This window comes from Mercurialis annua, linkage group LG7 (genome assembly GCF_937616625.2).
Source record: "Mercurialis annua linkage group LG7, ddMerAnnu1.2, whole genome shotgun sequence".
NCBI lineage: Eukaryota > Viridiplantae > Streptophyta > Magnoliopsida > Malpighiales > Euphorbiaceae > Mercurialis > Mercurialis annua.
Window position 1 is genome coordinate 31,861,589 of NC_065576.1, and position 17,261 is coordinate 31,878,849.

The window sequence follows — 17,261 nt, forward strand, 5'->3', positions numbered from 1 at the left end:
AATTAAAGAAAATGACGCGCTATACATTCTTTTTCAAATATTTTTCATATTTGTCCTCCCAACTTTTAGGATTTCAAGCGTACTCTTTTTTTTAGTTTTGGTTTTCAGATTTACGCCTTTTTCTTTCAGCCTTCTCTTGCCGTCTTCTTTCTCCTTTCTTCGCCTAACTCACCGTTTCTTCGCCTGATTCCACCGTTTTCTTCGCCTTATTTCTTTTTTTCGGCTGAATCTTTCTCTCTACCGTATCTGCTTCTGTCTCTTCATTCAAATTTGGGAGGATATCTGTTATAAAGGTAAAAAACAGGATTTAGGCATTTGAATTTGCTTTTTTAAAATTTTATATCTTGATTTTTTTAAATTTATAGGTTCTCTTCGATTTAATTTTCTACACAATATTAATAAATTAATGTCACACTGAAGTATAACTATTAGTCCCATATTTGTTGTTGTTTTTTCTGATGTTAGATTCTTTCAGATAATTCTAAGTAGATATATAAAGGGTTAATTGCAAATTTATACACGAACTTTACCCTAATTTGCAATTACAACATAAACTTTGAAACTTGGCAATGTTAATAACCAACTTTACACTTTTGGCAAATCGATACACCAAACACGAAAAACACTAACATGGACATTGTAATATAACGCCATGTGTCGTTGCGTGATTGGTCGGTGTACCAATTTGCCAAAAAATGAAAGTTTGTTACTGACATTGCCAAGTTTCAAAGTTTATGTTGTAATTGTAAATTAGGGTAAAGTTCGTATATGCATTTGCAATTAACCCATAAAGAAATAATGATGGTTCTCCTTTTTTGTTTTTGACTTCAATTTTATTAGTGAGTTTAGCTGACTTGAATTCAGTTTGTGATTTTATTTTATTTGGTTATGTTTTATTCATGCTTGAGTTTAAAATCTGTCTATATGCAAGCTAAAAGTTATGTTTCTTTTGTGTTGGTCTAATTAATCATATTTGTTTTTATTTCTGTTGATGCCCTTACATGCTTTATGATTCAAATTTGACAATTAGTAGGGTAGAAAATATTGACTGTTCAGACGGTTGGCAATATATATCAAAAAAATTGTTTTAAAATCAGTGTCTAAACATTAAAAAAAATCCACACCAACTGAAAAGAAGGATGAAGTCAGTGCGACACAAAAAAAGGGACAATCGTGTTGGTCTAAGAAGTAATTCAAAAAAAACACAAACAAATGTTGATAATCAGCCTAAGGGTTTTTTTGTCATAAAATTTGCTAAAAACATTATTTTGTATGATTAGTTTATAAATAATTTAGTATTATGTGATAAATTATTTTCATATATTTTTATGTGGTTTCTTTTTTAAAATTTGGCAATATTCAATACCTCCTGATGAATGGTTTATAGTAAAAATGCAAATTACTCTTTCTTATGATCCCATTTTAAAGTTAAAAAACAAATTGAATGATATTGAGTTAGATTTGTTTAGAAAGAGTCTTTTTGGTTATTTTCTTGACATGCCATTTTTTAGAGTGCAAATGCAACTTTTACATTGCCTTTTTTTGAGGTTGCTTAACCAACCAAATGCAAATAAATTATGATTTAATTTTGGCGGAGTGAGGCTGAAATTTGAAATTGACGAATTTGCCTTAGAAACCGGACTAAAATATCATGGAGATGTTAGTAAACTTAGGTTTAGAAACATCTCAGATGGAATTTTTGACTAATACTTTAAGGACCTTAACTGTTTCAATAAGCAAGTCTTAGAAGATTTTTTTGTCACTAGGAGATGGTCTAGTCCCGAAGATGGTGTTAAAATAGCAATTTTGTATTTTCTTGATGTGTTTCTGTTTTCATCTCAAAATGTAAAACGTGTTTTTATTGTGATCCTTAATATAATTGAGTCAAGTGAGTGTAATGACTTTCCATGGGGACTAGATTGTTTTAATTGTGGGAGGATGATTTAAAGGATAAATTGAAAGGAAAAAATAAGCAATTTGAAGAAGAAGGTAAGACCCTTTTTTATCGGCTGGTTGTTTTCATTTATGTCTTGTAATGTTGGTTCTATGAATGCTGCCCTGCCGCGATCAATAATCTTGCTATTTTAGAGAATGGCACTGCTATCCCAAGAAATTTGAGATGGAAAGCTGACAAGAATTTTGGCCTTGTGAATTTGGATAAGTCTTTTTTTTACGGGAAAATAGGTTAGTGTTACATTTTTTTAAAAATAAAATCTGTACTATCTGTACTATCATATTTTTTGAATTATCATAAATTAATTTTATTTACTAAAAATAAGATTATCAAGATATAGAATAAGTGTTTTCTTATATGAATTATGATATTTTGATATTTTAAAAAAAAGGGTAACACTAACCTATTTTCCGGTCAAAAAAAAAGAAAGACTTATCCAAATCCGCAAGGCCCGGATTCTTATCAGCTTTCCATTTCAAAAAATTTGGGATAGCAGTGCCATTCTCCAAAATAGCAAGATTATTGACCGCGCAGTGCAACATTCATAAAACCAACATTTAAAGGCATAAATGAAAACAGTCAGCCGATAAAAAGGGGTCTTACCTTCTTCTTAATATTGTTTACTTTTCCCTTTCAATTTATCCTTTAAATCATCCATCCCACAATTGAAACAATCTAGTCCCCATGGAAAGTCATTACACTTATTTGACTCAACTATATTAAGGTTCACAATGGAAACACATTTTATATTTCGAGATGAAAACAGAAACACCTCAAGAAAATATAAAATTGCTATTTTAACACCATCTTCGAGACTAGACCATCTTCTAATGACAAAAAAATCATCTAAGACTTGCTTATTGAAACAGTTAAGACACTTAAAGTATTTGTCAAAAATCTCATCTTAAATGTTTCTAAACCTAAGTTTACTAACATCTCCATGACATTTCAGTCCTGTTAATAAGGCAAATTCGTCAATCCCAAATTTCAGCCTCTCTCCGCCAAATTAAACAACAATTCATTTGCATTTGGTTGGTTAAGCAACCTCAAAAAAAGACAATGCAAAAATTGCGTTTTCACCCTAAAAAATGGCATGTCAAGAAAATAATCAAAGGGACTTTTTCTAAACAAATCTAACTCAATATCATTCCATTTGTTTTTAAACTTTAAAATGGTATCATAAGAAAGTACTTTTCACTTTTGCTATAAACCATTCATCAGGAGGTATTGAATATTGCTAAATCTGAAGAAAAAAAACCACAAAAAAATATATAAAAATAATTAATCACACAATACTAAATTATTTGCAAACAAAACATACAAAATAATATTTTTAGCATATTTTATGACAAAAAAACACTGAGATTAGACTGATTATCAACATTTGTTTGTGTTTTCTTTGAATTACTTCTTAGACCAACACGATTGCCCTCTTTTCTTATCGCACTGACTTCATTCTTCTTTTCAGTTGGTGTGGATTTTTTTTAATGTTTAGACACTGATTTTAAAACAATTTTCCTAAAATATATTGTCAACCGTCTAAACAGTCAATACCTTCTACCCTACTAATTGTCAAATTTGAATCATAACGCATGTAAGGGCATCAACAAAAACAAAAACATTGTCATATGATTATAAAACTCAGAAAAAAGACATCAAAAAACAGTTTACTATAAATTTGATTAAATTACCAAATGACAAAAATCCAAAAAAAAAATGATCTATAAGACAATTGTGAAAAATAAGCAAATGCAATTCTAAATAAATACGACAACACCTGTTGATAGGACTACAACACAGATATCTACAAGATATACACGGATTTCAAATAATTGTACATCCTATTACCAAAGCACAACAAACCCTAACCTTTCCCTTTAAAAAACAATGGATTCAAGCTAGCTGATTAACCTAAATGAACAAACAAATATGATTAATTAGACCCACACAAAAGAAACTAAACTTTTTAGCTTGTATAGACAGATTTCAAACTCAAACATGAATAAAACATAACAAAACAAAATAAGATCACAAACTGAATTCAAGTCAGCTAAACTCAGTAATAAAATTGATAAATTGAAGCCAAAAACAAAAAAGAAGAACAATCATTATTTTTATATGTACTTAGGTCATGTTTGGTTCATGGAATAGGCCGGAATAGAATAGATATTCCGTATTGAATAGTTATTCCTCACTTTGGTTCATGGAATAGTAACTCCATGGAATTGCTATTTCATGATTTTGTGGAATAACTACTCCTCTCAAAAAATAAAGAATAGTTATTCCATTCCTCATGGAATAGTTATTCCATTCCATACTATTCCATTCCATGAACCAAACATGGCCTTAGAACTATCTGAAAGAATCTAACATAAAAAAACAAATATGGGACTAATAGTTATACTTCAGTGTGATATTAATTGATTAGTATTGTGTAGAAAATTAAATCGAAGAGAACAATAAATTAATAAAACCAAATTAAAAAAACCCAGAAACAAAAATTTAAAAAAGCAAATTTAAATGCCTAAATCCTATTTTTTACCTTTATAATAGATATCCTCCCAAATTTGAATGAAGAGACAGAAGCAGGTATGGTAAAGAGGAAGATTCAGCCGGAAAAAGAGATAAGGCGAAGAAAACGGCGTAATCAGGCGAAGAAACGGTGAAGTCAGGCGAAGAAAGGAGAAAGAAGACGGCGAGAGAAGGCTGAAGGAAAAAGGCGTAAATCTGAAAAACAAAACTAAAAAAAAAAAGTATGCTTGAACCCCTAAAAGTTGGGAGGGCAAATATGGAAAATATTTGGAAAAGAGCGTATAGCGCGTCATTTCCTCTAAAATTAACTTCCATCTTGATATATGAGAAGGAACACTTCATTCTGATACTCCATCTCATAACTTCTCTTAGAGCTAGAAATTCCAATATCCCAGGATCCAAATGAATCTAAAAATTGTGGTGGACTTCCCTAAAACACACCATGAGGAGTTAAAGGCCATTCCACCCACAGATCCAAACTTCTTATCTTTATTAAATCAAGCATCATATCTAATAATAATGGATTCCTAAGCTCCTGAAGGTGTACAACTGTTCGACCTGGAATTAGCAATGGTTCAAACTAGAGATAGAATTTGTAATTGTTTCTTGTGCTAGTTTAAATTCTTCGCTATAAGCTAAGGCAGTTCGAACAGTTCTTCAACCGACCAAGCCTTCTCTTTGAAGATAACCGAGTTTCTGGCCTTCCAAACTGACCAAAGCAAAAAAACGTAATTTTTTAGTTTAATTTAAAATATTTTTAAAATTCCACCTCTAAAAAAATATTCTATTTACTCATTTCTTAAAACTCAAAAAACAATTCAAAGAAATGCTGTTTCCTTACTATCAATCAATCACCCCTCAATCATCAGAAAAACATGGCAATTGCGCACAGATAAATGTCCACATGTAAAACTAATGAAATATGGGAAAAGCAAAAAAGTCATACACAAAATACAGCTAGCTTTTTGTTCGGAAAAAAAAAAGCATCTAGCTTTCAACTACAAATTGTACAATAAGACGCACCTTGTAGCCACTCATTTTAGGCGGAAAGGCAGCAAAATTGTTGCCCAGGCAATTGGGGCATGTAGTACCGCAACATAACATAGGAAACATTTCATTTTAACTTTTGAAGCTCTCTGACCAAACCTTGTAATAGTGTACTTGCTGCTTCCACATAAATTACAACAAGTCAGAGGAAAATCTAAATAAGGTCTGCGATATTATTTTAAAATTCCGGTCATATAGACATGGTCTTAACCCACCACCGCAGAAATTATTTTGCAGGATAAGCGCTAGTTGGTTATTTCATTCAATATATAGCCAAGCCAAGACTGGACTGTACCTTATGTGAAACAGATGGAGACATTTTACTCAATGCTTCCTCAAAATGAGCCGCCTTGATTGTGCTTGGGATTTTGTCTGAGCAACCACTTTTTGCCTCAACTAATGCTGCCATTGCAGCTTCATCCATCTGTTACAAATAAAATACTATATCAGGCCGGACGGATGTACATTTTGATAGGAATACAGCTCTGAGTATAAACCAGAAAGGGCAGTGAAGAGCAAGCTCAATCCCCACTAAAACATTTCATGGGATCCATAAATCCAGCTCCAAGAGGTAAGAAACTGATAAGATGATTATCGTACCAGCTTTTTAAGATCGGCCCCACTTAAATTTTCACAATCCTTCATCTTCCCAATTGCACTCAAATCCACATCAGGATCAATTGGTTTTCCCTTTGCAAGCGCTTTTAGGATCAATCCACGATCTTCTGAACTGGGAAGAGGAACATACAGAAGTTTGCCGAACCTACCAGGCCGTAGGACAGCAGGGTCCATTACCTCAGGTCTGCAAAAAGATAAACCAGCTTGAGAGAGAGAGAGAAACAGGTAGACAGACAAAGAACAAAGATAACAATGAATTGCACCTGTTTGTGGCACCGACGATAAACACACCTGGCCGCTGATCTGCACCATCTAACTCTATAAGTAACTGAAATGCAAAGAAATAAGTTCGATCAGCCAATGCTGGAAAATAAAGTTGCAAGATGCAAAGTTACAGAAGCATAATTACTGTGTACAAAGACTACTTAGCTCGCTGACCTGATTTAGCAACCGCTCAACTACCCATCCGCCTTCCTTCCCGCGCTTTGTTGTCAAAGCATCCACCTAAAGAGACACACATCAAAACCCATTCCCAATAAAAGACACCAAGCAACTCCCAGCAGCACACATAACTACCAAACGTCAATCAAATGAGAAACCTAATACTTGATTACTTTGTAGCGGAAGTGCTTGGAAAAATATGTTTAATTTGGACAGCTTAACACCAAGTGGTAAAGTACCAATTGGTCAGCTTAATTCTAAATATCTTCCTGATCAGAAGCTACAGAGAACTTCTCTGACATGTAAGTATTCTTTCCATAAAAAGTGTTTCCATTTAATGGAATCACTTTGAAATGTTAACTACAGTAAAATTAACCTCTATCGATACAAACTATAACTAATGTTAATCTCACTGCAGGCCGCAGCAAATAACACCAGTGTCTAATTATATTTCCATTACAGTCAAGGCTACGTCTTCACCTTTAACTAGAAAAATAAAATGTTATCTTCAAACTCTTTTTAACAAAAAGTTCATTTAGAGTGTTTGTCAGCAGCCATAACTCATATATAGAATTGTAAGATTACTATTTTCTCTGTTATACTGATTAAAGAGCCAAAAGGACAAGAATCGACAGCCGTAATCCAGATAGTGTCACGCTATAACAAAGATCTTGGACTGATTTTGGAATAAGCATTGCCCATACAATTGCATCACTTCTAAAAAAATATCATTTGCTGCTAGGAGTGTAGGATCCTAAGCAAAAGAAGCTTCGACAGAAAATCCACACAAGCCTCAAGAAGAAAAAAACATCGTCACAATTTTGACAGATTTCTAACTGTAAGAAATAAAAAGAACCAGAACAATAGGTCACCCCTAATCACCTATGAAGCACCGATACGGGTACGGGTGCGGGTACGGACACGGGTACGGGGAACGGCATTTTAAAAAAAAAATAGGACACGGGTACGGCAGGGACACGGCAATTTTTTAAAAATATATATATATATATATTTACTCGTATATAAGGTTTCAAGATGCAAAAACAACATTTCATAAGATGCATAAGTAATACATAAATTAGTTGAGTCATTCAAAATTAAACTAATTTCAATAAGAAGTTTTGAAGAACAAGCAAAAGTACTTAAAATAAAAACAACAAACTAGATATGTTTTATTTCTTTCTAAAACAGCCTACTAGTTCTATTTTGAAATAGAGGGCTGCAGTATTTTTTTTAATATTAAAAATAGAGTTTAGTTTAGGTTATTATCTAATTGATTTGAATTTAGGTCCATTTATTATAAAAGAAAATTTATAAAAAAAATCAAAAATTAACTAAAATGCCACTAGAAGTGTCCCCGGCGTGTCCCCCCCTTTGACTAGTCAAAGGTACGGGGACACGCCACGTGGCGTGTCGGGTACGTATCCCCGCCGTGTCCCCGCCGTGTCCCCGTGTCCCCGTGTCCACCCCCTAGATACGGCACTCCGACGGAGTGTCGGTGCTTCATAGCTAATCACCAGTTTAAGTCAATATGCTTCTCATTCGGGACACTAAGCTGAATTCGTTTGTCCACTAAATTTGTTAATGTTTAGCAATAACAGGATCCCACAGTTCTTTAGGCATTTCTACTTCAATGTAGAAAGTAGATGGATAGAAATCTAAATCAAAATTAAGAATTTATTTAATAGCCTTGAGTTTCTTCGTCACATCGCAAAACCAGAATGATCTATCAGAGGCTCAAGTGATTCAAATAGATAAAGGAAAGAATTAGTTTAAGTTTCTTAAGTCAATAATATATAGTCTGCTTTACCAAGGGATATAAACGGACCATGCCGATCCCGAGTTAGGCCAAGCTGGAGCTCGAGCTCGAACAATATCTGAGCCACTGAGCTCGATTCGAGTTTAATAAAAAAATTGTAAAAAAAAAAATCTAATGTATTTTAATTTTTTATTATAAAATATGCAATTAAACTAATTAATCTAATAAATATCTAGATTTAGAAGTATAAAAGGCTAATATAATTATAATACAAATTATCATTTTATATATACAAGAGGCCCTCTTTCGCTTGTTTAGGCTCACGAACCTCTATAATTGATACTTGAGCTCGGCTCGAGATGAAGTTTGAGCTCGGCTCGAGATGAAGTTTGAGCTCGGCTCGAGATGAAGCTTGAGCTTGAGCTCGAGCTCTGCTCGAATTTTACGAACCGATCTCGAGTAACTCACAAGTAACCCATCTCATTTCCATTAGCCTCAACTAAACGTTAAAACTTGGTATAATGATTAAAGAGATAATTACAATGATTCCCTAATTTTAGGTCATACTTACTAATTCATACATACAGGTTTAAAAGTGAACTAATTACCGTGACTTGTAAATTATTTCCCCCTCCATAAATAATGATATCATTAAAAGACATAATTGATGCAAAAAAAATTATATTTAACCCATGAACTTATTTTTAATATAAATTAGTCCAAAGTTTAAAATATTATACTATTTAAATATAATTATTTTTTAAAGGCTTAATCATTTAAAAATAACTCATTTTTAAAAAAAAATCATTTACGGCCACATTTTCAAAATCTTCAAATTCAGCCCATTTTTCAATTTTTACTTTCAATTGTAGCCAGTTCAAATTAATGCGGGAAAAAAATTCAAATAAACCTCTTATATTACTTCAATTTTAAAATTTATTATGAGAGAAATGTAAATTGAAATAATATGAAGTAATATAAACAGCATATTTGAACTTTTCTCCACTCAAATTTGGACAAATGGATACAATTGAAACTGAAAATTGAAAAATGGGCTAAAATTAAAAATTTTGAAAGATGTGGCCATAAACGAAAAAAATAGAAAAGATGGGGTATTTTTGAGTGATTAAGCCTTTTTTAATAATTCAATAAATTAAAGATAATTTAAAATAATACAAAACTATTAAAATTAAAGTAATATCTCCATAAACAATTAACTTTATCGGTTATTAAATAAAAAAATAAAAAAAATAAAAAATAAAAAAAATAAGTTATCATTATAACAAAAACAATAGTTATAATAATTTTACAATAATCATAATATTCAACTAATACAAATTATCGAATAAATTTGAGCATTTATTTTCAAAAGATCATAAAACATCAGAATATCGAATTTACTTCATTCAAATTCTTATCAAAATTACATATAAAATAATTTAAAAATGAACAGCTAATTGCAATGTTGCTACCAACACTGGCTAGGGTTAGCCTCGTGCCTGCACTTTTTTTGGCGCATGGCTGTCACCCGCTGTTAGTGCTGTCGGTGCAGAAGCACGTGGTAGCCGTGTGAGTGCCGACAGCACATGGTAGCCACACGTTGACGATGCATTTAGGGCGGCAGTGTGTGACATCCAAACATCAATGTTGTTATCAATATAAAATTACTGTTTTTAATTTCAAATATTTTATATTAAAAAATTATCTAATAACTAAGATAAATTAATAATTTCAAAAAACTTAAATTGGATTTCAATGAACAATGTGAATTAATTTTATTTACTAGATTATTAAATAATTATTGTAGTTATAAAAAATATTTTTCTAAAATTTTGGACTAATCGATACTAAAATATAAATTGAGGGACTAAATTCAAGTTTATTTTTGATCAATTAAGTCCTTCAATTATATCATCATTTAAGTGAAGAGGAGAACACTTGGATAATTAAAAATCGGGGGACAATAATTCACTTTTAAAAGTGGTTATATAAAGTAGTAGTCAGGAGTAGAAGTAATTATTCAATGATTAAATAAGAGAGTTTAAAATATATTTATGATAAAAATCAGGCAGTAAACTTGATGGAATCAAAGTTCAACACCTATAAACAAATTTACATTAGAAGACGATAGATTTCACTAAACAAATGTAATATAGTAGAAAATAAATTTAGAAACACCATTATCTGCAGCGGGCTTCAAACTCACAATGTGTTTACAACAAAGTGCTCAATTTTACAAGTATAATTTTCAGTATAATTTTGAGTGAGCACCGCTTATTGTCATGGAAATGGAGTGTGGGAAAAACAAAGTATAGACTCAAATCTCAACAAGGGGACAATTAATTATTCAAAGCAGAGAGAAGTGGACAATTACAGCATAAACTAGACGGTCTGATAAGCGTGAAAAATTCATCAAAAGTTAACCCAGATTAAACACCATTCAGTATGCTATATTTCACATTTAGGCTCAACCCTCCATGCTTTTTGTAATTTAAAAGATATTGGCCAAAAATCAAGGATAGAGTTAAGAACGCACCTCATCAAAGAAAAGCACACATGGCGAACATGTCCTTGCACGACTAAATAATGTCCTAACTGCCAGTTCGCTTTCTCCAACATATTTATTCAGAAGCTCGGGACCCTTTAAAAAAGCATTAAGGGAAAGATTTCAAAACTCGAAATCATAGATATATGTGAAATGGAAGACAAGCGAAAGGATTTACTGTAAAGCAACTTACTAATAAAAAGGAAAAAGAAAAATGAGAGAATAATATAAGGACTAGCCTTGATATGAATGAAATTGGCTCCTGCTTCATTAGCAACAGCCTTAGCAATCAGAGTTTTACCACAGCCTGGAGGGCCATACAGTAAAATTCCCGTCTCCAAATTCACGCCAAATTTCTGAAGAGTCGAACAGAAATAAATATCACAATTACAGTTACAGCTCAACCTTCAAGCTCAAGGCTAGTAGAACTCATGATTAAATTCAATACAACTGAACCTATCACCTAAAGCAGAACGCGTATGAGGACTAAAATCAACATAATGAGGCAAAGGAAGATAAAACATATTTACCATTGATTCAACAAAGACATAGCATCCAAACATTATGCGTATATAGACAAAGACAATTCCACAATCCTTAATGTAAAGTGAAACAGAAGCATGCTGAAGGGAATACTTTTTTCTCGAAAATCATACTCGAGGACTTATGGGAACAAGGAATATGACTTTTACCTGATAATCCTCAGGAAATTTTATGCGCCTAACAATATGAAGGTCAAACTCGTTCCTTATAGAATGAAGCCCACCAACATCCTCCCACTTGACATTAGGAACAGTAGAGAATCCTTCTCTTCTTGAAGAAGGTTGGACCAATTTAGCTGCTTCCTGCAGTTTCAAAATTTTAGAAAATTAACAAAACTGGATTCTCATCGTTGACCGTGAACATCAGCTACTAATTCGCGCATGCCAAATGTTAGTTTCATTTGCAAATAAGAGCAGCTGTACATCACCACTGAATAACAAAATGAATTTACATCATCAACGAATTTGCATGTTACAATTGACCCTGTTTTCCTTGTGGCTTCAAGCATCTAAAACTACCAGTGCCTAAAGGTATCGAGCAACAGCTAAACTACTATATAAGTACCTAATTGACAAGAACCAGAAGGGTGAGCAGGCTAGCAGAAGTCCAGAAAGGAATACTTGATTAAGACAATAAGACAAATGTCAAGGTATCTAAACCGTTATAGTATAAAAATCAAAGACATATCCATCACTAATATCAACCCAGTTCTCCTCCTCTTTAAAATTTCACATTCAGCCATCCTTTGGTCAACCAAAATATTTTGGTCTAACACACCATTCCCTGAAAAACAGTTTTCAACTATCCTCCAAATTACTCTATATGACAGGATAAAAGCCTGTATTGTACACATGTTACTTTAATTTAATAGGGAAGTTAACCTGGTATAAAGGTGGTCTGAACCATCAAGATAGACCATGTTTATGCTAGATTAGAAAATTTCATTTTTCAGCCTAACTTGAGCCTTGCCTACCTATAACCTCTACCCGAAGTCCATACTATGAAATTTAATATTTACACTTAAATTATTCAATATCACCTCAAAGTCGGCCATTGTAATGGCAAGCTTGTCAATCTCCTCAGGCAACCAAGGTATCTTCCACCAATCTTCTCTGTGTTTGTTATCCATATATTCTTCTGTAAGTTCAGATTTTCTCTGAGCAAGGATTCTCCTCATGGCAAGATTACCAGCCTTGTCAACCAGAGCATCCAAATCAGCTCCAACAAAACCTGGTGTAGACCTAGCTATCTGCAAGAGATCAAGAGAGCCCTCAAGAGTACACTTTTTGGTGAGCACTGAAAGAATCTCAACCCTAGCATTCTCATCAGGCACACCTAACCTAATCTCACGATCAAATCTTCCCGGTCTCCTTAATGCGGGGTCAATAGCATCAGGCCTATTAGTAGCTCCAATTACGAGAACATATCCAGGGTTTTGATTGGTGCTTTCTGAATCTGAATTTAAGCTATCTGGCTGTACAAGCCTATGAAATTCATCCATGCAAGTCATCAACTGCGTCACAATCCTTCGCTCCATCTCCCTTTGTAGACTTTCTCTCTTTGAAGCAATTGCATCAATCTCATCAATGAAAACGATTGATGGTGCAGTCTTGTACGCTTTGGAGAAGAGCTCTCGGATATTTTCCTCTGAGGCACCTGAAAATGCATGCAACATGAAAGAATACACAATGTTCAATAATCAAATAAAGAATGGTTACCGAAATACAATGCAGCGCCTAATATTATGAAAATACACAATGTACAATGTTCAATAATCAAATAAAGAATGCATAACGAAATACAATGCAGCGCCTAATATTATGAAATACACAATGTTCAATAATCATATAAAGAATGCATACCGAAATACAATGCAGTGCCTAATATAATGAAAACTAAAAGATGACCATGTAATAATCTAATAAAAAGAGCCTTTTATTTAGTTCTTTTTCTCTAAATTCATACCCGAAACTCCAGAAACGACCTCAGTAGCCGAAATCTTGTAAAAGGGAACACCAGTCTCATTAGCAACAGCATGAGCTAACTTAGTCTTGCCACAACCAGGAGGTCCATGTAACAAAATGCCTCCAATTGGATTAACACCAAGCCGCCGCGGCACATGAGGATGATACAATGGCAAAAACACTTCCATCTCCAATTCCTCCAATACCTCTCTCATCCCTCCTAAATCCCTAAACCTAGGCCCATCACCACCACTCTTCACCGCCAAGTCGCCGCCGCCGCCGCCACTAGTCAAGCTCTTCCCTTTCCCCTTCCCTTCATTATCGCCTTTTAATGAATTAACAATGTCGATTTTACTAGCTGTTTTTGGAGTAGTTGCAATATCCATTTCAACATCTAAATCCTTATGCTTCTCTCTGTCTTTACTTTGTGGTTTTTGCTTCAAATCTGTGCCTGTGTAACTGTCTCGTAGCATCGACCGCATTAAATCAAACTCTGGCTCCACTTTCTCAGCATAAATCCCGTCCTCTGATGTCGAAGAAGGCGCTGATGATTCCGACTCGGACTCGGACTCAGACTCAGACGATGCTGATCGCTGATTCCTTTTATTCAAATGAGCAGTCTCAATTTGCATCAATTTCCGTTCCTTATCATCAATACGCTGCCGCTTTTTGCTTGAATTGACGAAATTACCCTCATCCTCCTCCTCATCCTCCTCTTCTTCGGAGGAAGAAGATAGTTTAAATTGATGATGCTTTCGAGATGATGGTGAAGAAGTAGAAGAGGAAGAGCTGAGAATTTGATTGACGAGTAGTGTTAAGGTACGGAGTTTCATGCGGCTGTACATAGAGTGATTGTTGCGGAGGTGGTGAACTATGTCTTCGGCGGTGGCGCATCTCTTCCGGCAGGAGTCCACGTGATATTTAAGTATCCTTTGATTTCTTCCAGCTCCTCCTCCTCCGCCGCCGCCGCCGCCAGTTCTTTTTCTTGCTCCTGCTCCCATTTGTCGCTGCAAAAACCCTTCTTCTCTCTCAAGCGGCAGCTTGGTTCAGCTTATTAAATAAAAATGAAATGCAAAAGAAAATGTGGCTTTAATGGTTTTTAATTCGAAAAAGGTTCATTTTTACCCATGAAGTTCTCACAAAAGATCAATTAAAAGTTAAACTCGTAATTTTTGACAAAAACATCTTCGAAAATCGAAATAATTAAGTTACTAAAATAAAGATTGTTTAATAAACTTTTTTCTTAAACTCTAATTAGTGGTAAATTAACTAAAATTATCTCCTCCTTTCGTCTTTACTCTTGGCATTTAGTTGATTCATAAAGGCAATTAGGAACTTTAGGTGGAATTATACAGATATAGATGAACCCTCTTCAACTTATGATCTGCCAGCAACAACATTACTTCATCCATGCTACTATCACAACAGCTGCGTCAACGACATGGGGATATAATTGGGGTATATTGTGATCGGGTAAGATAATTTTCCGAACTGGAATTTGTAATTCAGCCATTGTCATGTTTTGTTATAATTGGTGACTTTAATGCTATTCTTTCAACAACTGAAAAAAGTGGGGGGATGCAAACTATGGGTCATGAATTGTCAAGATTTGGAGAGTTCATATCATCTAATTCGCTTCTTGACTTGGGATTTATTGGTCATCCATATACTTGGAACAATAAAAGAGATACATCCGCCAATATACAAAAACATTTGGATAGGGCTTCAATATCGGTAACTATGCGAACAATGTACTCAGATGCAACAGTAAAACATCTTGAGGAGATAGGATCTGATCATCGACCTTTACTTCTAGATCTAACACCATCTCCATATCAGGTGAAACGCCAGTTCAAATATGATGCTTGATGGGCGGGTAATAATATAACTTTGCAAATTGTAAAAGAAGAATGGGAGCAACCGGTACGGGGTTCAAAAATGTATCGAGTTTTTAAAAAGCCTAACAATTGTCGACACAAATTAGTTAGATGGGATCGCACGGAAAATCTCTCAACTTAAAGAAAGTCTTGAAGATTTGCAATCAAATACACTAGACTATAAACGTGAAGCTGTTATCGGGATCGAACAAGAATTATCACAAGCATATCAACAAGAAGAGTTATATTGGCATCAAAAATCAAGGATATAATGGCTTCAATCCGGGGATCAAAATACCTCATTCTTCCATGCCACAACCATTGCAAGAAGGCATCAAAACGCAATAAAAAAAGTCTCTATAATGAATGTGGGTCTTGGGTTACAGAACAATATGGCCTGCAAGCAGTAATACAATCTTATTTCCAAACCTTATTCACTTCAGCTGGAAGTATTGATCTGGAGCAAGTTACAGCTGGTATGGGAATTATTTTGACACCTAGAATGAATCGAAACTTGGTCAAACAAGTATCTATGAGTGATACGAAAAAGTGCATTTTCCATATCACCTTTGAAAGCCCCAGGAACCGATGGTTTCACAGATATCAATTTATAATTTTGAATATTTGCTTATATTATCAAATGCAAGTAATTAGCAATATGTAGGTTTTATATTTTAATGGAACTTGATTAAAAAAACAAGCATAAAACAACTAATCTGTATAATTGGATACAGAGATCCCACTCAATATTCCTGCTACCTAACTATCTTCAAATCATTTTGATATTTAACTCTACTCAAAAATTAATATAAAACTTTAATTAATTCAAGCTAATTGCAGATATTGAAATTCAATTGTAATGAGAATTCAAAAGTTAATCGCTGTCAATATTTAGACTAAATTCAGCTCCGGAGTAATTAATCCATAACTAGCTTATCAAGAACAAAAAATATACCTTGACAGATAGGACATGAATCTAATGTGGTGACTTTTTGAACTGTTTTCAGCACGAGGTAACAAGTACAATATTAAAACTTAACTTGAAAACAACAACATTTTAACATTGCATTTGGTCTACATATATTCATTGGCTGAAACTAAGAATTTCAGGAAACTAACAAAGTAGATTTTGTTATAAAATTACACCATGCACTAGCATGGATTGCTTTTTAGAATTTATATTTAAAAATTCTGATAGGTTGAGTTTTACTTAAGATAATTAATGAAACACTTTAAAATCCAATCCTCATCATAGGCATGTTACGTGATAGCTATCAAAGTAAATGATTATAGATTATGTAATTGTTAAGAATATGTAAATGTTGCACAAACTTCCATATGTAGTCTGAAACCACTTATATGAATAATTAAGTTTATGAAATTTATGAAGTCTGATTCTGCTATTAAGAAAATGGATACAAAACCTGGAATATTAACGCACTTATAATGACATTGATTGGTATGTAATATATCATGTGAATATTTTATTGAATCTTAAATTAATACACTGAATTAACAAATATCGGTATCACTATTAGAATGTCCGGTGTTAGCGACGGATTATTCCGTCGCTAACACAAGGAAATGTGTCGGTAAACAACATTACGAACGAATTACCAACGGATCGTCGCCAATCATTGGCGACACAAAAGAATCTGTCAGCAAACTGTACCGACAGATTCCTTCCGTCGGTAAAACCTGGAATCCGTTGACAAGCGTCAACTGGCTTGCCGACGAAGTTCCGACTTATATCCGTCGGTAAAGGTTTGATTTGCCGACGGATAGAATCTCTGTCGTAAATGGGGCTGACTTTAGCGACGGACAATCCGTCGGTAACCTTTAAAAATCTGTCAGCGATTCAGACAGATTTCCGGCATATTTTTGCAGTTTCCCGGCCATTTTTCTTATTTTTTCTGTAATAAATATATGATGTTAATACATATAAATACGTTAAATATGAGGCAATATAAAGTATTATATA

General features: G+C 33.7%; 1 protein-coding gene across 2 annotated transcripts; it reads right to left on the reverse strand.

Annotated features, from left to right (window-relative positions):
• Positions 1–4,957: 4,957 nt before the first annotated feature.
• On the reverse strand, positions 4,958–14,469 carry LOC126655803 (cell division control protein 48 homolog C). 2 transcript variants are annotated; one of them, XR_007633092.2, is made up of 11 exons: positions 13,405–14,469; positions 12,479–13,095; positions 11,589–11,741; positions 11,136–11,252; positions 10,888–10,992; positions 6,590–6,655; positions 6,415–6,479; positions 6,134–6,335; positions 5,829–5,957; positions 5,510–5,650; positions 4,958–5,195 (listed from the first exon to the last, which is right to left on the reverse strand). XR_007633092.2 is itself a non-coding variant. In XM_050350113.2 (10 exons), the coding sequence occupies exons 1-10, from the start codon at positions 14,402–14,404 to the stop codon at positions 5,606–5,608; spliced, it is 2,499 nt and encodes an 832-aa protein (XP_050206070.1). In that variant the 5' UTR covers positions 14,405–14,469; the 3' UTR covers positions 5,374–5,605. The 2 variants fall into 2 exon arrangements, 1 of the variants encoding a protein (XP_050206070.1); XM_050350113.2 differs by lacking the exon at positions 4,958–5,195 and having other exon boundaries at positions 5,374–5,650.
• Positions 14,470–17,261: the final 2,792 nt, after the last annotated feature.